The following is a 23,149-nucleotide window of genomic DNA, read 5'->3' on the forward strand; positions in this document are numbered from 1 at the left end:
ACCTCGATGCCTTTACCATTCAGGAACTCAGACACCTGCTTCTCCACAGATTTCACTCAGATTCACCAGGCTCATGGACTGAATTCCCAGCTGCAGCCGCCGCTGCGTAGGTTGGAGGCTTGATTATGAGGCCAGTCACAATCACATCATTGAGCTTTCCCTGTTGATCCAGCTCCTCCACTTTGTTTCCCAGCTCCTTTATCAGCTGGTCTTTTTTCTCATTCTCATTCTTAAGGTCTGACTTAGGAGGCATTGTCTCACTTTTCCGTGCAGTCAGGCTCTTCTTTGGCTTCTTCTTGTTCAACACGGGCTACTTCTTGTTCAACACGGAGCACGTCCGTCCTCTTCAGCTCCTCACACTCACTATTGAGTGATCCCTTACATGGGAACAAGGAGACCAACCAAGGTGGACCAAGCTCAGGTAAGCCATTTTAGGATGCAATGATAAGACAGCATACAAACATACAACTACAACATTAATCTATATTTTAAGTGTGACTAATTAATGACATCTGTAATTGAATACTGCATTTTTTCATCAGGAGGGAAGACTGATGTGGATGAGGCATGGTCACCATGGTTACTGAGGATTCCCAGCCCTTCACTAATGTGGAAGACAAATGGTTCAGAAATCTTTGAACTGCTTGCCTCAGAAACTTGACATTTTTAAGTTTCCATCAATATGAAAGTAATCTGTATGGAGGACCAAACCTGACATAGTATAAATAAATAAATAAATGCATAAATACATAGATAAATAAATAAATGCTGAAATAAATGTATAAATAAATAATGCATAAATAAATACATGCATAAATAAATGAATAAATAAATAAATGCTGAAATAAATGTATAAATAAATAAATAAAAGTATAAATAAAAGAATAATATGCTTTTCATTTATTTATACATTTCTGTTCACCTACATTTATTTATTTCTGTATTTCTGTTCACCTACATTTATTTATTTGTATTTCTGTATTTCTGTTCACCTACATATATTTATTTCTGTATTTCTGTGTCCATATGTAAATGAGGAGGTAGGAGGTCCTAACCTCTGTCAAGAGCATGATTGGTTACAGGAGTGTGCTCGATGAAGGTCTACTACTTCTGCCTTACTAGCAGCGCTGATTCCTGTACACTGTACAGGAATGTTGCTGGCTACCAGCAAGCCCGCTCAGCTAACTGTTAGCTGCAGTTGTTGACATTTGTTCATGTAGCTATGGTATAGTTATGAATTTGACTGGCGTTCATTTTAACTTGCGAGGGTCCCAGGTGTGCTGGTGGTGTGGTTTGAGAATCCGTCTGGAGAGAGAGGGGTCCTCAGCCATGTCCGCTAACCAGGAAAAACATTCTGCTCATCGCTCCAAGTCATGTATATGTGTATCTAGACGAGCGCTATAGAGCACAAATCGTCCAAAAGTGCATGTTGTCGGTCTCATATCTTTGTCGTGAATGTCTGTACTCTCAAATAACTGATGGGTGGAACAGGCTGAGGCATTTGTTCACGCCGAGCGGCTCGAGAGCGGCGTGGAGACGCCTGTTAGCTCTTATGTTAGCTGTTAGCTGTCGCTGTAGCGCAGCGTCCAGGCTACCTTGTGACACCGGTTACCATCGGGTATTTTTCATTCCGCACTGTTCAAATGGTCGCTTAAAGCCATCGTTCCGAGCCGCATACATCGTTATAAAGCTGAAGCTAAGTCAGTGTGAAAACTGTACACTGTCATACAGCCTGCTGGTCAAACAGTCTGCAGAGTACTTTGACCTGACGCTGAGCTCGGGCTGGATATCAATCAGCTGTGGCAAATCGTGAGACGTCCAGATCAACCTGTGATACAAACACCAGTAGCGACAATGGTTCATAGGAAAGCCCAGACATGTATCTCACTCTCGGTGGTAACATGTGTCAACAGTTAACCTGGACGCTACGCTCTTAGCGCTACAGCGAGCAGCTAAAAGCTAACTAGCAGCTAACTGCTAACAGCGGTGTCCACGCCGCTCTCGAGTCGCTCGGCGTGAACAAATGCTTGATACTGTTCCACACATGAGTTGTTTAAGAGTACAGAGATTCAGACAAAGATATGAGACCGACAACATGCACTTTTGGACGATTTGTGCTCTGTAGCGCTCGTCTAGCAGTGGTTTGCAAGTCGCAGCCCCGGCTTCTCCGTGTGGATAGAAGTGTTCAAGCCACGTCAAAACGAATACACGTATACATGACTTGGAGGGATGAGCAGAATGTTTTTCTTGGTTAGCGGACACGGCTCTCCAGACAGGATTCTCAAACCACACCACCAGCACATCTGGGACCCTCACAAGTTAAAATGAACGCCAGTTAACCTGTCACACTGGTCGAGGCCATTAAGCTAACTGGAGCTGTTTACAACGTTACAGAGAGTGAGGCTTGAGATCAGGAATCGTTTGCTTTTGTCTGGCTCTCTGATTTGACCAATCATGCTCTTGACAGAGGTTAGGACCTCCTACCTCCTCATTTACATATGGACACAGAAATACAGAAATAAATATATGTAGGTGAACAGAAATACAGAAATACAGAAAGAAATAAATGTAGGTGAACAGAAATACAGAAATAAATAAATGTAGGTGAACAGAAATGTATAAATAAATACAAAGCATTTATTTTATTTATACTTTTATTTATTTATTTATACATTTATTTCAGCATTTATTTATTTATTCATTTATTTATGCAGTTATTTATTTATGCATTTATTTATTTATACATTTATTTCAGCATTTATTTATTTATTTGTGTATTTATTTATGCATTTATGCATTTATGCATTTATTTATTTATTTATTTATTTATTTATTTATGCATTTATGCATTTATTTATTTATACTTATGTCAGGTTTGGTCCTCCATAAATCTGGTGACAGTAGCGTGTATATCCACAGGCACACTGCAAACAGGAAGTTCTGATAACTAATTCAGCAAAGTTTAATTGAGCTCCAGAGATGTTCTGTGGACTAAGACAATTCACCTGACTCTCCATCAGCACGGAACTGAAAAGACGAGGACTGAATTCCTATTTAGTTGAATTTACCCTTTAATATCTGACAGCAGCTCTGGGTAGATACAGATGAGGATCATTTTAAACTCAGAAAAATAAGAACATGAACAAAAAGGAGAAAAATTAAAGCTTTCAACCCCCCTGATGATAATTCATGGAGCACTTTCCGAATCAAATCACACTAAAAAGAAAATATAAACGAGTAAAGTGACAGAAAACAGTGAAACAGGTCAAAGACATTTATTAAAGTATGTTTTTGTGGGGGGCGCTAGTGAGCAGCGCATGGAGTAGACGTGCTTTCAGGGGCTCTTCCCTGCCAATATGTAAAATTATTATTCTGACAGTCTCGTACATAATTCTATCAGCCTCGGGAACAACTGTACACAGTAGTGGCCTAACCAGTTAAGTTTATGCAACGACATGCCGAGGAAGTCGTCAAAAAACGTCGAGTGGCCTCCACCATCCTCTGCTTCGTCTAGCGCTAATGCTAACAATGCTAGCGCTAATGCTAACAATGCTAGCGCTGATGCTAACAATGCTAGCGCTAATGCTAACAATGCTAGCGCTAGCCAGCCAGTTCATGACTCCAGCGACAGCGACACGGAGCTGTTGCCGTCAATATGGGAGAAAGTTTCCGACAAGATCCTGGGACACATGAACGGCAGGTTTGATAAACTAGAGCAAACACTTCAAGTAGTGCAGAGCTCTCAAAGGGAACTATTGGAGAAGGTTGAAACAGTGGAAGAACGAGTGCTGGACCATGAGAGCCGCATAACCTGCTTGGAGAAGGCAGTCTCTGGCCTGAAGGATGAAAACAACGCGCTCAGGCTAAAGGTGGATGACCTCGAAGGCCGGTCGCGTCGCAACAATATCAAGATTATCGGCATTCCTGAACAGGAAGAGGGCGGTAAACCAACCGAATTCATCGAGGCATTAATCCCGAAGCTTTTTGGCAAAGACAGTTTTCAGTCACCGGTGGTTATCGACTGGGCGCACCGGACCTGCTGCGCCGCCGCCCACAGCTGGAGCTAAGCCTCGCGCCATCATCGCCAGGGTCCACTTCTATCGGGAGAAGGAGCTCATACTTCGCCTCCGGAGGGAACGACAACTAGAGTACAAAGCCAACAAGGTGCTAATGTTCCCGGATTACACCCTGAGGTGATGCGGCAGCGGCGTGAGTACACCGAGGCCCAGCGGATGCTACGGGAGCTAAAGGTTCAAGGTCTTCAGAACACCGAGTGAGGCATGACTTTTATCAACACTGACTTAAAGAACTCATCTTAAGACTAGTGCTACACTTCTCATTCAAATAACTGTGTTCAACACACTGAGAGACTGTCATTCTGATTCTTCGGACTCAGGTCAATTATGTTTGGCAGCGGAACTGGGCTAAGTTAGCTATCACAGCTTTAACAGCGTTAGGTTTGAAGGCAGGTTTCAGGCCGTGCGTGTAGCGGCCCCGAGCATGAAGGGATGTCTGTGCTTCGTTTGGGGAAGTGCTTGCGGGCGGGTAGGGGACATGTTCAGGTTCATGGGTTTGTTTGAGGGTGTTACCTCAGGTTACAATGGATGTACTTTGTGTCTTGTTTTATTATATTTTGTGCACGTTTGAGAGGATACCAGATTGCTTTTATTATAGGGATAATGTCAGTATCAGATAACGTAACACGTAGCAGCATAAATGATACATTTACATTGGTCTCATGGAATGTAAAGGGATTGGGTCATGTGATTAAAAGGGGTCGCGTCTTCTCGCATCTCAAGTCATTAAAACCAGACGTAGTTTTTCTTCAGGAAACGCACATCGGTGTAAATGAGCAGCGCAGGTTGAGAGCAAATTGGATCTCACAAGTTTATCAAGCACCTTTTACCCGCAAGTCTAGGGGGGTTGCTATTCTTTTCCGAAAAGATATACCATTTAGTCTTGACTGTATGACAGCAGACCCATATGGCAGGTATTTGATGATATCTGGACACATAATCTCCCTTCCAATAACGTTGCTTAACATCTATGGTCCAAATATCGATAATCCTGATTTCTTCCGTAAAGCATTTGATTTGATACCGGACTCCACCCCGAATGTTATTATTGGAGGAGACTTTAATTGTTATCTGGACCCGGTCCTGGATAGGTTTTCTACAAAGCCACCTCCCACTATAGCTTTAGTGGGAATTCTGAATGATTTAATTAAAACAAGGAATATGGTTGTAATATGGCGCCTGCAGCATCCTACAGATAAGGAGTTTTCTTTTTATTCTCATGTCCATAAGTCTTACACTAGGATTGACTACTTTCTGATAGCTTCTGAATTACTGCCTAGTGTTACTAATTCTACTTATCATAATATTTTAATATCTGATCACAGTCCAGTTTCTCTTAACTTCAGAAATATCCTATCTAGACCAAAATACAGCTGGCGCTTCAACCCTCTCTCTTCTTGAAGACCAGGATAGTGCGGCGAGAGATGACTTAGATGCCCCATTTTCTGAAACTGACCTCTTGAATGCTATTCGAGCCTTCCCCTCTGGAAAAACATCCGGCCCAGATGGCTTTGGCTGTGAATTTTATAAATCATTTCATGACAAAATAGTTCCACTCATGCTGAGAATGGTGAAAGATTCTATGAGAAATAAGACGCTCCCCAGTTCATTATATGAGGCAAATATCTCCTTGCTTTTGAAAGGGGGAAGGGAAGCGGTGGATCCTGCAAGTTACAGACCGGTTGCTCTCTTAAATTGTGATCTGAAAATAATAACTCAAGTTTTGGCTACAAAATTAGGTAGGCATATTTCCACAATTATACACCCTAATCAGACTGGATTTATCCCAGGTCGGTTTTCTTTTAGTAACGTCCGTCTGCTTTTAAATACAATATATTCAGTACATGGGGAAAATACACAGGCTGCTATTTTATCTCTTGATGCCCAGAAGGCATTCGATCAGATCGAATGGCCTTACATGCTGAAGACTCTAAAGCAATTTGGATTTGGGGAAAGTTTTATTGAATGGGTGAAAATGATTTATCTTAAACCAGTATCCTCTATTCTCACTAATTCAGATAGGTCCCAACCCTTTGAGTTACAGCGGGGTGTAAGGCAAGGGCGACCCTTCTTTCTCCTCTTCTCTCTGATATTACCTTGGAACCCACTTGCCATAGGTATAAGGGGTCACCCAGATATTCATGGTGTAAAGTTGGTAATGTCCAAAGCCTTGTTAATCTGTATGCTGCTGATTTATTGATATGTTTATCAGACCCAGTGGTCTCAGTTCCCAACCTCCTGAATTATATGAATCATTTGGTAAATTGTCTGGGTACACAATTAACTGGGGACAAATGTGAGTTCATGCCATTGACTAACATGTGCCCTATTTCGTGAAATCTTTGCATTTAAAATTGTTACTACCCATATATTAACCTTGGCCTTAAGATTTCCAGAAACCCCAAACTCTTACGAAATTGAATTTTTTGGATATGGGGATAAACTAAAAGCTAATATTAAGAACTGGAAACTGCTCCCTCTCTCAATGATTGGCCGTATAAATGCCATTAAAATGGTTGCACTTCCAAGGTTCTTGTATCTTTTCAAAACCTCCCTATTTATTTTGCCGTTACATTTTTTTGAACAACTAGATTCAGTTGTCCTGTCATTTGTTTGGGCAGATAAACCCCCTCGCATTTCTAAAGCCCATCTGCAGAAGAACGTAAAAAGCGGGGGTCTTGGTCTCCCGATTTTTAGGCATTATTACTGGGCTGCAAATGCAAGGGCTCTCATTTTCTGGCAGGGGGGTTCTCCTCATGATGACTGTTCCTCTCCGCTCTGGTTAAAAATTGAATCCATGTCTGTATCACAAACTTCGCTCCCAGCGTTGCTCTTTTCAATTGCACAACCATCCCACAAGTTATTTGGTAACAATTTTGTTCTTAGCAATTCTTTGAAGATACTGAGTCAAATAAGAAAAGCCCTTGGATTACCAAATGTTTCATTTAAATGCACCAATAGCGGGTAATCATTTGTTTTAAAACCAGGCTTGACGGATGGGGTGTTTCTGGACTGGAGAAAGAGAGGCCTACGTTGCATTTCTGATTTTTACATAGATAACAATTTTGCTTCTTTCCCTCTGCTCCAGGCTAGATATCACCTCCCTCAGTCACATTTTTATCGATATTTACAGGTCAGACATTTTGTAAGAGAACATGTTTCGGATTTCCCATTAAGACCACATAATTATAATTTTTATGATACATTTCTCTTACAACCAAACTCCAGGCATTTGATTTCCCGCTTTGTTACTGCTTTTGAGATGCCAGTGAGTACCAGTCATCTCAGGGATATATGGTCAAAAGAACTGGGAGTTCCACTGTCAGAGGAACTATGGGAGGAGGGCCTGTCCAGTATACAGAAGTGTTCTATAAACTCAAGATATCGCCTAATTCAATTTAAAGTCCTACATAGACTGCATTACTCCAAAACTAAACTTAATAGAATATTTGAATCAGTGTCTCCCATGTGTGATAGATGTAACAGAGCCGAAGGTTCACTCTCACATTTATTTTGGTATTGCCCAGTGCTGGACAGCTTTTGGAGCGACATATTCAATTGGTTCTCTAAGCAATATAAAATAATTATTCAACCAGACTGTAACCTTGCTATTTTTGGTTCCTCTGAAAGGACATCGACCCTCCCTTCCCACTGTAAGCAGGCTCTCAAAACAGGCATGGTAGCAGCCAAAACATTAATTTGACTTAACTGGAAATCTCCATCATCCCCTTGCTTTAAGAGGTGGCTTAACGAAATGGTTTTTGTTTCAAGGATGGAACAGATTCGCCTTAGTAGAGGGAATGCACCTAAGCATTATGAGAAAACATGGAAACCATTTTTGGCCTTACTTGATGAGACCTAAATGACCAATAATATGAATCAGGCTGCTATGTGGTATTTGTAATTCATTCAGTTTCCTGTATTGTTTCTGTACTGACCAAAGCTTTGATTTTCCTCTCAGGGTAACAATGTCAGGTGTTGTGTGTCCATTTTGTATGTAGGTTTTTGTTTTTTTGTTTTTTTGTTTCCTTTCTCTGTCCTTTGTTTTTTGTAAAGAATTAAAAAAGTATAAATAAAATATTCAAAAAAAAAGTATGTTTTTGTGTCTTGTGGTGCTTCTCCTCTGCTCTGCTGCCCTTTAGCTCCCTCTTGTGGTGAATCTCGTGTCCTGCGCTCTCAGTCTGACAGCTCTGACTCTTCATCCAGCCCTGAACTGATCTTATAACAAAGCTGCTTTTATATTCAACATGACTAAGAAGTAGCTCATATTACAGTAGTTACTGTTTAATGTAGGCTGGTGCAAACTGACACGTTTTACAAGGAAATAAACATCCACATTTTTTGCATTTTAAAGCCGAATTTACAAGAAGTCACCAGTGATTAAGGATTTGTCAAAATTATATTCAAGGATATTCATTGAAATGTGCCGTATTTAATAATGAATGGTGTCCACATCAGCTGTGAAAACATTCTGACCAACACATTCTACTCTTGATTGGAACGTCAATACCCAGAAATCCTCTGTGGTGACGTCACTAACAGTTTGAACATGTCAACCCCCAGACTCCCTTATGAAATCTCTCCATTTAGTGAGTTTTTGAGTTAGGAGACACTTTATAAACTCCCTGAAACGCTGTTTGTGACTGATTCTTCATTATTTGGGCCTTCTTGTAAATTCGGCATGTGTTAGCTCGTTGTGGGTCGTGCTGCAGCCCCCTCAGTCTAACAGGAAGACTCCCAGTTAGTCACACGCCTCTCTGGCTGTTTCCTCCTCACAGTTTACTTTCACTTTCTCTGACAGTTGTGTTGCAGATAGTTTTCTCCGTCTGAACCTCCAGCTGAAGGTAATGTAATGAATCTGACATGTTAGACTCGCTAACACAAGCTCTACTTTTCATTGTTACACCGGAAACAGCACAAAAAGTGAAGCTCGTTGTTTATTTCTCGACGAACTCGTTTAAGTTTAAACTCGGGACGACGGAGGTGAAACAACAGCCGATAAGAACATCCGCCATTTTGTGCCGATACTTGCTTACTTACTGAAACACAGCCAACACAGACTGACGACAGTTTAACTACCTTGGTTAAACATCTTTGAGTATTTAGAGTTTCACTGTAGAAGCTTAACTTCTTATCATTATTCATATTATTACTCCGCGGTGTGTTACGTCATGTGACCTCAGACCTCAGTTACGTCACACAAGTGAAGCACACTCGCAACCATAAAGTAAACAAATGTAATGTTCGTGACATAGGTCTATATTATATATTATATTATCTTGTTGAGCTTGTAACATATTTAGTAGTCACACACGAGACAGTGTGTGTGTGTGTGTGTTGCTGTGTAATCTTTGCTTCACGCCTCTTGAATTTAGTCCATTAAACCAACGATAACATTACTGACACAGACACATTACAACATGTAAAATGCAGTTTACTGACATTTGCAGCTCAGATCAATCAACTTGTGAACAAAAGATATTATCAGCTGCTGCAGAAACTGTTTGACCAATCAGGAGCTGCGCTGTGTGATTCTGCAGCTCATCTTAGTTTTTAACGTTTTCATTTTATTTGTTGAATGTGTCAAACATTTTGTCCTTTCTCTCTTTTTCAAAGGTCACTTTATACTTCTTCTTGTGAAATAATTGTTTTATGTTTAAATGTTCATGGTTGAAATGAATAATAGTCAATTAATGTTCAGTTGATGTGCAGATGAATGATTTGTGTTTCCTCTCCAGATGAAAGTGTGTGTGAGATGAGCAGCATGAATCAGTGTGAGGACAGAGAGGAGGGAGGCCCTCCCTCTAAAACCACTGGACCTGGACCTGGACCTGAACCAGGACCTGGGCCTGGACCTGAACCTGGACCTGAGCCCAGCTGTGTGTCCTTCAAGAGTGACCGGTCAGAGAATCGTTACATTGATTTCAAAGGACAACAACCTCCTGCTGTAAAGAGGTGAGCTGTTAATGACATTAATATGTGACTGATTCATGTTTTAACTGAGGAGAAAGATGTTTTTTGAAACCTGATGTTTATTTTCAGCTTCGTTCTTCTTCACTTAAATTTATATTCTCCCTTTAGAAAGCTGCCCAATAGAACCAGTCTTCAACTCTTCATTTCACTTTATTGAATTAGTTTGGTCCAATATTCTCTGAAGGTTTATTCCTGATGTTTTCCACTATTTTATGGACAGAAGCTTCTGTGTCTGAAGACTAGAGAGTGAATTAACATCTCTGGTGGTCTTCTTCTCTGTCCAACAGGAGACCAGCCTCTACTGGACCTGGACCTGGACCTGAACCTGGACCCAGCTGTGTTTCCTTCAAGAGTGACCGGTCAGAGAATCGTTATATTGATTTTAGAGAAGAAAAACCTACTACTGTAAAGAGGTGAGCTGTTAATAACATGAAAATATGACTGATTAATGTTTTATGTTATTTATTTAGAGACATTTGTTTAAAGTTGTTGTTGTTTTTCATCATAGTTCTTCTTTAGTACATTTATATTCTCACATTAGAAAGCTGCCCAGTAGAACCAGTCTTCATCTCTTGAGTCCAGTTTAACAATTGTCTGATGACTGGTTGAGTGTAACATGGGTCATTCCAGAATTGGAGGACATTTGGGCTTCGGAATTTTCAAAAAAATTAACCTTGTATTTAACAGTTATCTGCTACATATTCATCAATAATAGGTATTAAACTATAAAAACCTTTATTGGCTCATCTCAGGCATAAAAGGATTGTTTTTGTATTACATGTTACAATTGATATTTGCTAAATCTAGCGCAACCCTGTTACCAACACTCAGTAACAGGGCTGCAAATACATGCTAATTTTAGCTTTTCCTCACAAATCTATGCTAGTTGTTTAGCTGGCTGTTAGCATTTAACCCTTGGTAATTACCAAGATGACAGACTTACATAAGTAAACAAGTAAAGTATTTCTATTATTCTGGAAATAGGCATAACAGGGTTGAGTGAGGTAGAGTGAGACATTCAAGCGAGGCTGACAATGTTATAAAAATATGAAAAATATAAGAGAGGTATTAGATCCTAAGTTTTACCCCTGTCCAGGAGGCACTCGACCAGCTCGAAAATACTTACATTTAGCTGAGATGGAGAGGGTCAGGTCTTTCCATGGCTTGCCTCTCCCTTCCTGCTGAAAGTCCAAGTGCTTGAGGCAAATCAAAACCCAGACCGAGTTCTCGTCACTTCCTCAAAGTCCAAACTTCACGCCAGCAGAGTGGACAAAAGTACTCCAATATCCAAATTGTAATCCACAGCATGTTGGCAAAAATGGTTAATCAGTTGTGCTCTTAATTCCTTGGTCTGTTTCTGCCGAAGACTTCTTGAAGTCCTTTCTTCGATGTTTAGGCTGCTCACATTCTCCGTCTCAGGTGTTTCTTTAAGGCTTCAGCGAGTTGAAGAACGAACTTTAGTCTGTGCTCCTCAGGTTATATACACTCTTGCTTCGGACACTGGCTTGGTTTTGTGTCCTTATTAGGAAATTTTTTCAGCATCTCTCCATCCACTGGTTGATAACCCCTTGATGATGGTTATCGATTTCATAACGCTTCTCTCTTGCTTCGGACAGTGGCACGGTTTAATGTCCTTACTAGGACATTTTCCCACCATCTCTCCGTTCAATGACTAATAGTCCCTTAATGAAAGCTGACGATTTCATAATGACCTAACACACCTCGGCCACGGTCTGTGCCCGTGCCCGAAGTGGGGTCAGATTTTGACACTTCCTTTTGGCCTCATGATGACCTGATCAGTTCTTTAACACTTTCTCATGACCTCAGCGCAACACTGTTTCTTTACTGATTTTCATTAGATCTCTAATATTCAATACATTGGTTACACCTTACACACCCTTTTAGTTTGCAAAGATAATACTTAATTCTCATTCTGATCCTCAGAGACAGAGTGAAAGACAAAGCCTTAAGTGCAGAGACATCTATGAACAAAATCATACAAAAGAAAGTAGATTTAAATGTCATTTTGACAGTTTTTATTGGAGTCCAATTTGGTCACCAAGGGTGTGGGACAAGAGAAAAATAGCATATTAGGGAGTACTCCAGACTTATTTAGTATTTTAAAAAATATTTTCAAATTATTTTTTCGAGTTGGTCTCAGGACAAGTAAAAGTTACACAACAACTGCATGATTTTGTATTTTGTAAATGTATTACTTGAAATTTCATGGGTGGGACGTAAAATGTCCTCCTATTTTGGAATGGCCCACGTAGTCATTGTATTCAGGCTAACAGATGCTAGCTGCTAACAAAGGATAATTGTGCCTCCACTATGTTCCTCCATCAAGTCATCAAGTCTGGTTTTCAGTCATGTGACCACAGAAGTTGAAAGTTCACTGTCCACCCTTTGTTTGTTCCCTCTCTTTTCTGTGTCTCTCAGTGCACAATAGAGGTGGATTTCACATAACGCTGTAGTTCAAGGCAAATACATAGCTGCAACTTCATGATTATGTGCACATTTAGACAACACAACAGTTAACAGCTAAAGCCTGCTAGCCAAGAACGAGTGACAGGAGAGGAATCAGTGAACAAACGAGCAGGATGAGCTATGAACGAAATGAAATGGGGTTTTTTTCACAGAAACGGTTGCTATGCTTTCCTGTTTCTCATTGGATTGGAAAATTCGACAACAGTGTCCTAGACTCAGCACTCACCACTAGGGCTGGGTATCACCAGGTACCTCGCGATACGATACTATCACGATATTTTGCCCACGATAACGATAGAATCACGATACAGCGATTCTGCGATAATCGATATATTGCAAGAAATTTCATCCACGATACATCACGATATCTGTGTCACTGAAGAAATTCAGAATTTATTGACTGCACTGAATCCATTTCACAGGAATTACAAAACATTGTCAATCAATTTCACATGAATGACAGCCAAGTAAACAAAGAGTATATTGTCTCTTCTTAACACACACACTGACCACAACTATCATTAAATATCTACATGTGTGGGTTTCAGAGCTACTTAAACCATTTTTTAAATTTTATTTGGTTGTATACCTATGTTTGAATAAAGATAAAGCTGTCCTCTGAAGAGGGGTGGTGGTGGTGGGCCAAAAAAAATAAAATAAATAATAATAATAATTTTTTAAATATTTTTATATATCGATATTTGGCACCAGTGTATCAATAACGTACCTCAAGACGAAATATCGCAATATATCGTAGTATCGATATTTTGGCACACCCCTACTCACCACTCTGATAACTAAACAGTGAACAACACAGCAACTGGTCTGTGAGAACAAACGTGAGAGAAGTGAAACAGGGAATCAGGTCAGTAGTTTGCATTAAAGAGTCGTTCGTTTGAACTGATTTGCTCGCGACCAAGCCATCACTAGTGCACAAAGTGAACAATTACTTTTAACCTCTTGATCATTTTTGACTTCATATAGTGTTTGTTTGGGAAATGTGCAGTAAAACCATTTGTAGTTGTCATTCTCACTTTGATTCAGTTGATCTGAGCTCAGTCTCAGTCTTTGACAGTATGTGTTAGCAGCCGACTCCTCCTGTCTTTACTTTAAGTTTTCTCAACTGTTAAATCAGCTGCTGTAGTTGATGTGAAGTTCACAGACTTTCCACTGTAATGCCCTGCTCTCTGGCCTTCCCAAAAAGAGTTTGTGTTTTTAGCCTCTATGCTTTTATGTCTTAGTCCCTCGTGTTTTAAGCCTCTATGCTTTTTGCTCTATTTTACTGTTTTAGACTGTCAGTTTTCAATCTCCAATGATTCCTCATGGGGGCCTGCCAGACTGGGAGTTGTCTCTGGTCTGGCCGTTGGGGGTGCTGTCCCATGGGCGGTTTCGGCCCGGGTAGCTAGAGGGCTCCGCACTGTGGTGTGGGGCCTCCTGTCTGCCCGGGTTGGGGTGGTTCCTGTGGCAGCACTCTCTGCAGCCTTGGACTGGGATGGCTCTCAGTGTGGTTGGCCCCCCCCAAAGGTAGCTTCCTCCACGCCTCAGGTTTCGCTGCCCAGCCATGTCTCTCTAGTGACAGCTAGTGTATGTGTGAGTTAGAGGTCGACCGATCAATCGTTTTGGCCGATTAATCCGCGCTGATAGGACGTTTTACAAACTATCGGAATCGGCGGAACTACGCTCCGATAGTGGCCGATGGCTGCAGTTTTTTTCCACAGCGCCATAAACTTCTTCTTCCCTGCCCTGCTCTCTGTCTCTCTGATCACTGACGGGCCGGGCTGCTCCTCTCCTCTCTCTGCTGCTGTGTGCAGGAGAGAGAGGAGAGAAGTGACCAGGTGGAGACGGCGACACGCGTAACTGTAAGTGCAATAAAACCTTCACGAGTTGAAAGTCAACAAACATAACGTCCTTTGCGTAGGCAATAAGTACCACTTGTTCAACTAGCATAAACGTGCATCATATTTCAGCATAAACAGCGACATTTGCACCGGCACGTTTTACACGACCACAGTGCTTGTTAAGCTAACAATTAACAGCTTGTTAAGAACACGCTAAAATGAAAGCTGTCTGTGTGTAGTCTGTTCATCTTAGTTTGCCATGAATCTTAAAATTTGGCAATTTCTTGTAAACTTTAGCTGCTGGCTGAGACAAACCAGCCGCCCCCCCCCTCGATTTGTTTCCAGATATTACGGAGTTTATATAGTGACTTTGCTGTTGTAAACTTTACTGTTGCTGCAGTGGAAACAATATGTAGTTATATTTGAAATATAAAGGAATTCCTGTTCTGAATTTATTCTTTTAAAAAAAAGATAATTAAAAAACAAACCATTCTTTAGTAGTGATAAAGAACAGGACTGTTAAGAGTATGGATAAGATAAAGATAAAATCCTAACATACCATCCCTAGCTGGTTAGTGGTTACAGCCTGACTATGGGAGGATGAGAAAATCACAGTTCAAATCCCTTCACTATGTGCCTTGTTTAACCAGTGTTATTTTGTGATTATTATTTTTTATGGCACACAGTGCCATCACTCACAAAATGTGAAGGATCACTTAATTTATCCAGATTTATTTATTTATTTAGGTATTTATTACTTTGAGTTTGATGTTCACTTCGAGATTTTATATATTGGGATATTTATTACGTTGACTTAGCTGTTCAGTAAAACAGTTGCTGCTAATAAAGTCAAAGATTGTTCATTTCCAACAGTGTTGAATTTTTTCACAGGGGGGGAGGGGGGAGTGAGTGATATCGGCCGATTAATCGGCTATCGGCTTTTTCCTGCTCCAATCTATCGTTATTATATCGGCCTTTAAAAATCCACTATCGGTCGACCTCTAGTGTGAGTGTATGAGTCTGTGTGTCTGCGTGCGTATGTGTGAGTGTGTGTTTGAGTGTGTATGTATTTGTGTATGTCTCTGTGCATGTCTGTGGGGGTGGGAGGGTTGGGTTCTTTAAATTTTCTTATCTTGATTTTTATTTGCTGTTTCTCTTTTCTGTTGTTGTTTTGAATCCCTGTAAGGCACTTTGAGCTACTCTTCTGTATGAAAAGCGCCATACAAATAAAGATTGATTTGATTTGATTTGATTTGATTCAAACACCTGTTTGCAGCGAGTGTCCATGTTTCTCTGATCAGATCCACTGGGACGCTTTTAGATTGGAAGACAGGAATTCTGACCTCCGGCTTGCAAGGAACCATGAAGCCAGTGTTTTCCCCTCACTGTTCTCTGGTGTGTTAGTTTTGCTCCAGCCTCCAGACTGTCTAGTTCCATCCCCACCACAGAGCTGGCCTTCCTGTCCAGCTTATTCAGTTTGTTTGTACCACAGCTGCTGATGACACCTCCCCATCCACCACAGCAGATATGACACTGAACCACAGACTGGTAGAACATCAGTAGCAGACTAGTGAAAACATTGAAGGACCTGAGCCTCCTCAGAAAGAACAGCCTGATCTGTCCATTCCTGTTGAAGGCTTCAGTGTTGTCTGACTAGTTCAGCTTGTTATTCAGTTGCACCCAAACGAAACATGGAGGTGTCAAGCATCTCCACCCCCTCCTCATTTATTACAACAGGGATGTGGGGCTTCTTCCACATGACCTTCAGCTTGTGTTTGTCTCTGAGTGGACAGACACAATGTGACTGATTCTTCATGATTCCTCCACAGAGTCGACCAGGAGAGCTCAGAGGTTCCCAGAGGTCCGTCTGTCCAGCAGCATCAGACACACCTGGACTGCATATTTATGGTCTGTACATGAACAACAACTACTTTTACATCCAGTCTGTTCACAATAATCTCCATGCTGCACTTTACAGACCAGTGGTGAATCTGTCCAACATGGATCTGATGTTAAATGTTGTCATTCACATAATATTCTGTTTCAGCTGCTGGAGGAGAACATTGTCACATTTGTGAAGAACGAGCTGAGGAAGGTCCAGAAGGTTCTGAGTTCAGATTACCCAGAATACTTAGAGAGTCAGAGGGAGGATGAGGAGGTGTTGGATGGTGAGGATGAAGAACAGAGGAGGAGCAGCAGAGAGGCATTTCTGAAGATCACACTTCACTTCCTGAGGAGAATGAAGCAGGAGGAGCTGGCTGACTGTCTGCAGAACAGTAAGAGGATTTCACTAAAGATTTAACATGTTGGATCAATGAGACATTTACTGAAGACTGATGATGATAAATCTGCTTATATACAGTCTTTAAGGAAAGGAAATTGTCTTATTGTCTTTATGAGTAACTTATTGATCTTGTTTGTTGTGTGTTTATTTAGAAAGTCATTCTGCAGTTTGTCAGCGTAAACTTAAATCTGACCTTCAGAAGAAGTTCCAGTGTGTGTTTGAGGGGATCGCTAAAGCAGGAAACCCAACCCTTCTGAATCAGATCTACACAGAGCTCTACATCACAGAGGGAGGGACTGCAGAGGTCAATGATGAACATGAGGTCAGACAGATTGAAACAGCATCCAGGAAACCACACAGACCAGAAACAGCAATCAGACAAGAAGACATCTTTAAAGCCTCACCTGGAAGAGACGAACCAATCAGAACAGTGATGACAAAGGGAGTGGCTGGCATCGGGAAAACAGTCTTAACACAGAAGTTCACTTTGGACTGGGCTGAAGACAAAGACAACCAGGACATAGAGTTCACATTTCCATTCACTTTCAGAGAGCTGAATGTGCTGAAAGAGAAAAAGTTCAGCTTGGTGGAACTTGTTCATCACTTCTTCACTGAAACCAAAGAAATCTGCAGCTTTGAAGAGTTCCAGGTTGTGTTCATCTTTGACGGTCTGGATGAGTGTCGACTTCCTCTGGACTTCCACAACACTGAGATCCTGACTGATGTTAGAGAGTCCACCTCAGTGGATGTGCTGCTGACAAACCTCATCAGGGGGAAACTGCTTCCCTCTGCTCGCCTCTGGATAACCACACGACCTGCAGCAGCCAATCAGATCCCTCCTGGGTGTGTTGACATGGTGACAGAGGTCAGAGGGTTCACTGACTCACAGAAGGAGGAGTACTTCAGGAAGAGATTCAGAGACGAGGAGCAGGCCAGCAGAATCATCTCCCACATCAAGACATCACGAAGCCTCCACATCATGTGCCACATCCCAGTCTTCTGCTGGATCACTGCTACAGTTCTGGAGGATGTGTTGAAGACCAGAGAGGGAGGAGAGCTGCCCAAGACCCTGACTGAGATGTACATCCACTTCCTGGTGGTTCAGGCCAAAGTGAAGAAGGTCAAATATGATGGAGGAGCTGAGACAGATCCACACTGGACTCCAGAGAGCAGGAAGATGATTGGGTCTCTGGGAAAACTGGCTTTTGAGCAGCTGCAGAAAGGAAATCTGATCTTCTATGAATCAGACCTGAAAGATTGTAGCATCGATATCAGAGCAGCCTCAGTGTACTCAGGAGTGTTAACACAGATCTTTAAAGAGGAGAGAGGACTGTACCAGGACAAGGTGTTCTGCTTCATCCATCTGAGTGTTCAGGAGTTTCTGGCTGCTCTTCATGTCCATCTGACATCCATCAACTCTGGAGTCAATCTGTTGTCAGAACAAGAGCAGTCGACATCCCGGTTGTCTGACGTCTTTGGAGGCAAATCAACACGTTTCTACCAGAGTGCTGTGGACGAGGCCTTACAGAGTCCAAATGGACATCTGGACTTGTTCCTCCGCTTCCTCCTCGGTCTTTCACTGCAAACCAATCAGTCTCTTCTACGAGGTCTGCAGACACAGACAGGAAGTAGCTCAAAAACCAATCAGGAAACACTCAAGTACATGAAGAAGAAGATCAGTGAGAATCTGTCTCCAGAGAGAAACATCAATCTGTTCCACTGTCTGAATGAACTGAACGATCGTTCTCTAGTGGAGGAGATCCAACAGTCCCTGAGTTCAGGAAGTCTCTCCACAGATGAACTGTCTCCTGCTCAGTGGTCAGCTCTGGTCTTCATCTTACTGTCATCAGAAGAAGATCTGGATGTGTTTGACCTGAAGAAATACTCTGCTTCAGAGGAGGCTCTTCTGAGGCTGCTGCCAGTGGTCAAAGCCTCCAACAAAGCTCTGTAAGTGTGGAGAAGTTTCTTTAGAATGCAGTAAATTTGCTGTTATTGACCCAAATAGAAATAATTGTTTTGTTCTGCTCATTATTCTTTATCCAGACTGAGTGACTGTAACCTCTCAGAGAGAAGCTGTGAAGCTCTGTCCTCAGTTCTCAGCTCCCAGTCCTCTAGTCTGAGAGAACTGGACCTGAGTAACAACAACCTGCAAGATTCAGGAGTGAAGCTACTTTCTGCTGAACTGAAGAGTCCACACTGTGTCCTTGAAACTCTCAGGTCAGGATTCATTATTTCATGTCATTAGTTCATGTAACTTTACAATTGGAGCAGGTCTTGATCACACTCCTAATATAATTCAATTTATTTAAGAGACCCAACATTTTCCTCATGAGCAAGCAGTTGTTACAGTGGCATGAAAAAAATGACTTTTAACAATCAGAAATCTCAAGCACAACCGGACTAAGTAGTGAGACGCCATCTGTCTCAACTGGTTGTGTTGAAAGAGAGAGAGATCATTCACACTGCCTTTTCAAGGCAGGAATCTTGCATCGATATTCCACCTTACTGTAGGTGTGAAAGTTACAAAGGTGGAATTGGGAAACAGTTTCATTCCACCTCTGATCCTCCTACAGTGGTAGTAACAGAGCCACAACAGAGGTGAGACGACATCTGCGTGGACAGGAGTGTGATGTTCTGATAGTGTTCACAGTCTGACAACTTACTATAATATATATATTAAAATATATGCTTTCCTCAGGATGAACTGTAATTACTTTTCTTGCCATAATCAGGTCATCATTTTAATCTGTACAATATGTTGGTTCATGGCCAAATATTTGCAAAACTAATGGCATTTCCATCAGTTTCAGTTATACTCAATGTTTAGTGCTGATTATTGAAAACTAAGATAATGAATATAATAAATGTTAAACTCTTAAACATAGATGTGCACTGAATCATCAGGACTCTCAGCTGATCTGTGATGTGTGTTGTTTTGTGTGTCTGCAGGCTGTCAGGCTGTCTGATCACAGAGGAAGGCTGTACTTCTCTGGTCTCAGCTCTGGACTCCAACCCCTCCCATCTGAGAGAGCTGGACCTGAGCTACAATCATCCAGGAGACTCAGGAGTGAAGCAGCTATCTGCTCGACTGGAGGATCCAGGCTGGAGACTGGACACTCTCAGGTATGTAGAGTCCTGCTGCAGCCACAGACAGTCAGTAGCCACATTCACACTGCACACTGCCAATTCTCCGCCTCTGTGTGAATTTCTCGGAGGCAGCAAGGGGTGAAATTTAGCTCCGGCGCTGATCCGCCTCTGGAGGTAGTATCAGGGGCGCTTTATTGACGAACTGAACCAGTGTGAATGAATAAGCCAGCTGTGCATATCGAGGGCATGCCGGTCTGACTCTAAATCACTACACATTATAACAGCATCCATATAATTATAAACCATTCGTGGGTTTAGATTGACAGAATGAAAACGGGGAAACACCTTAAAAACACACAGACATCATCATCATGATGTGTAGGTCACGCCTCTATAGGAGCCGCAGCGTCGGCTTTCTGTGTGAATTACACGTCAGTTTGTAATCAAGGCGGAGCTGCTTCACTCTGTGTGAGCGACCAACGGCAGAGAATTGATGAACCGCTGCTGCGTTTGGGTAGTTATCATTATAACAGCCTGCAGGGGCAGGAAAGTTTCAGTGTTTTGCACCACCAGCTAAATCAAATGACAGAAGAAGACATTCAGTGATGAATCATCTGCTCCATTGATTAACATGATATGTGACCTGTGCAGAGCTGCAGCTCTCTACAGTAGTTGGTGGACCTCTGGTTTAATGCTGTTGTAATTTACTTCAGCCTGGCTCGTAGCTGCTGACTCAGTTTCACTCTCAGCTGGTCTGGAGTCTGTTAAAGTGCAGCTGGTGGAAATCCAATGTTTCCTGATTTTGCTGCTTCAAAATAAAAGCTTTCAAATAACTACATAATGCAGGACCTTCATTTTGAAAGATTTATAGGAAGTGTTGAATGCAGGAAGATGGCGTGACAACGTTGCATGAATGAACTTTTAATTTATCTTCTGTGGCAGCAAACAACACATGGTTTCAGTCACTAACTGAGTCTATCCTCACACTTTATGTCCGACTACAGTAATAACAGCAGCACTTTACTGTGACTGCAGCAACGTGCTCGTAGCTCTGTCACATACCGGAGAGACTCACTCCCTACCAACACAACACAGAGTAGTGTTTGTTGTCACAAGTTATAGAGCTGCAACTAACAACTATTTTCATAACCCATTAATCACATAAAAACACAAAAGCAGATGTTTTTGTTTTTTTTACATGTCCAGCATTTTATTAAAAGAATAAAACATTGCTGTTACATTTTCCTCTTTAGTCTTGTTCAGTTCACTTTCAAACAACTTACAAATTTTAAAAGCAACATAAATGTATTAGAGGTGATGAAATGTCTCCATTATAAGATGCATCACGATGCAGAGACAGAGCATCATCAAGAGTCTGCAGCTCATGTTGATTGTTGATTGTTCGGCCCCAGTGTTGTATCTTAAAGCTGCCATGTGAAAACTAGATTATTGCAGACAAACGTGAAAGACGCTGCAGATGGATACAGGTTTGATTGAAGAGATGCAGCTTTTATTTTGTAGACTGCTGTCGTCTGATTATTGGAAGGACTTTCAGAATAAAAGATCATTGAGGATTAAGGCCCGACCGATAAAGGATTTTTAAGGCCGATACAAATATTTGGTGATTTAAAAATCAGATATTATATATATATATAAGATATCGGCCGATGTATATACATGTACATTTAAAAAAATTAATCCTGAAACGCGTCACAAACAATAAACAGATTTCTGTAACATTAGTTATTTGTAGTCACTTATGAGTCCTCACTGAAATAATATGATAATGCAGTTCAAAATAAACTTGTTTGTTTTATTGTCACAACAGAACAGAGGACCATCAAAATATATCATAGGGTTTGTGACGTTGTAGAGCAGGGTGCACACACTGATTTAACTTGTGAGCTACTTTCAAAATGACCAGGTTGAAATGATCTACCTATATAAAAAATACTAAACATCTCTTTATTTATACATACACTGATATACTTTATATAACACAATGCATAACTGATATTGAGAGAGTAATGTAACCCTTGGTGCTGCACATAAACATTGACAGCAGTAATGCACATAGGTGACAAACAGCCGTCAATACTGCACAGTTTACACACCAGGAGCTGCTGCTGGTTTTCTCCTGAAAGTTTTTGAATGATTGAAAAATGTCCTCTCCCCACGTGTGTTCTTTCATGAGCAGTAATGTTAACAGCTCCTCTTTTACAGTCATATCTGTAAACATCATCTGAATAAAAATGCACATCTGGGCTGTATCGCTGGTGTCTGTAGACACAGGCGGTGAATAACCCGAGGTTTGTTACCCTTTACCATTTACAGTAACTTAAGCAAAATATATGAATCCATTAAACATTTTTTTTACTGTGTTACTGAGTAAAGCTTTAAGCTTCTTGGGGTCCAGAGGCTGCGTCTCTCTGCAGATGGACCGACCTTGTTGACCCCTCCCGTCAGGTTGGACTTCAGTAGGACATCAGTGCTGAACAGGCCCAGCAGAAGGGTGCGGGCCTTTCCTTTCACTGTGGGTTGTGATTTTACAGTCTCCCAACAATGTCAGACACTCCGGTGGAGTCTCATTCCCTAGTTGCACCTAATTAATTGTAAGAAGGAAAGAAACACAGGAATAAAAACAAAGAAAATCACCAGTGACAGAATGTTTTATGTTGTTAATTACAAAAATGTACTAACTGATGTTGGTTTGGGAGATGTGGGTTAAGGAGGTGGTGATTGTAGAGCAACACTGGCCTCATATTCACTTTCACCTTCATAGCCTGAGCTCTCTGTGACCTTATCTGAAATGAGGGTCTTCACAGCTGCAAAGAGTGATGGAATTTCTGGAAAATATGGCCCACCGAATTTACCACAACAGGACTCCAAACAAGTTGTAAACACATAACATGTCAACAAAAATAAGCAAAATACACATGCGCTCATTTTTGGTGTCTCAAAGTGTAACAACATGTGTGAGTGGTTCTGTTCACGTCTTGGGCCTTATGTGTGCATGTGCCTGGTTAGTTGTCGCAGCCTTAAAAACTTCTACTATTGAATTCAAAATAAACGCTGCTCTTCTTTGAGTCCTCAGCAACAAACCTGCCAAGTATAAAGTAGATTGGATGAACGGTTCTGGAGACATGTGAACCACAGACAGACAGAAAGAAAGACAGATTCCTGGCTTCATAGTCAGATGTTCCTCTGGTCACATCTGGACACATCATGTTCACCACAGCAGATTTCAGACTAAGAGACATTTTCTGTCATTGTTTCTGCTTTTAATGGCATCAAACATGACATGAAGTTCTCCTCACAGTAACTATTACTGCTGTAATATACATCAGATATCAATCCAGCACCAAACTATAGTAACATGAACATGTCAACACATGAAACCATGA

At 41.4% G+C, this 23,149-nt stretch overlaps 1 protein-coding gene across 1 annotated transcript; it reads left to right on the top strand.

Annotated features, from left to right (window-relative positions):
• The first annotated feature begins 3,689 nt into the window (after positions 1 to 3,689).
• On the top strand, positions 3,690 to 22,386 carry LOC115577762 (NACHT, LRR and PYD domains-containing protein 1-like). The gene is made up of 5 exons (XM_030410652.1): positions 3,690 to 3,942; positions 10,369 to 10,462; positions 18,702 to 18,875; positions 19,608 to 19,781; positions 22,140 to 22,386. The coding sequence occupies exons 1-5, from the start codon at positions 3,690 to 3,692 to the stop codon at positions 22,339 to 22,341; spliced, it is 897 nt and encodes a 298-aa protein (XP_030266512.1). The 3' UTR covers positions 22,342 to 22,386.
• The last annotated feature ends 763 nt before the right edge of the window (positions 22,387 to 23,149 follow it).

Source organism: Sparus aurata, unplaced genomic scaffold, assembly GCF_900880675.1.
Source record: "Sparus aurata unplaced genomic scaffold, fSpaAur1.1, whole genome shotgun sequence".
In the NCBI taxonomy this organism is placed as follows: Eukaryota; Metazoa; Chordata; class Actinopteri; order Spariformes; family Sparidae; genus Sparus; species Sparus aurata.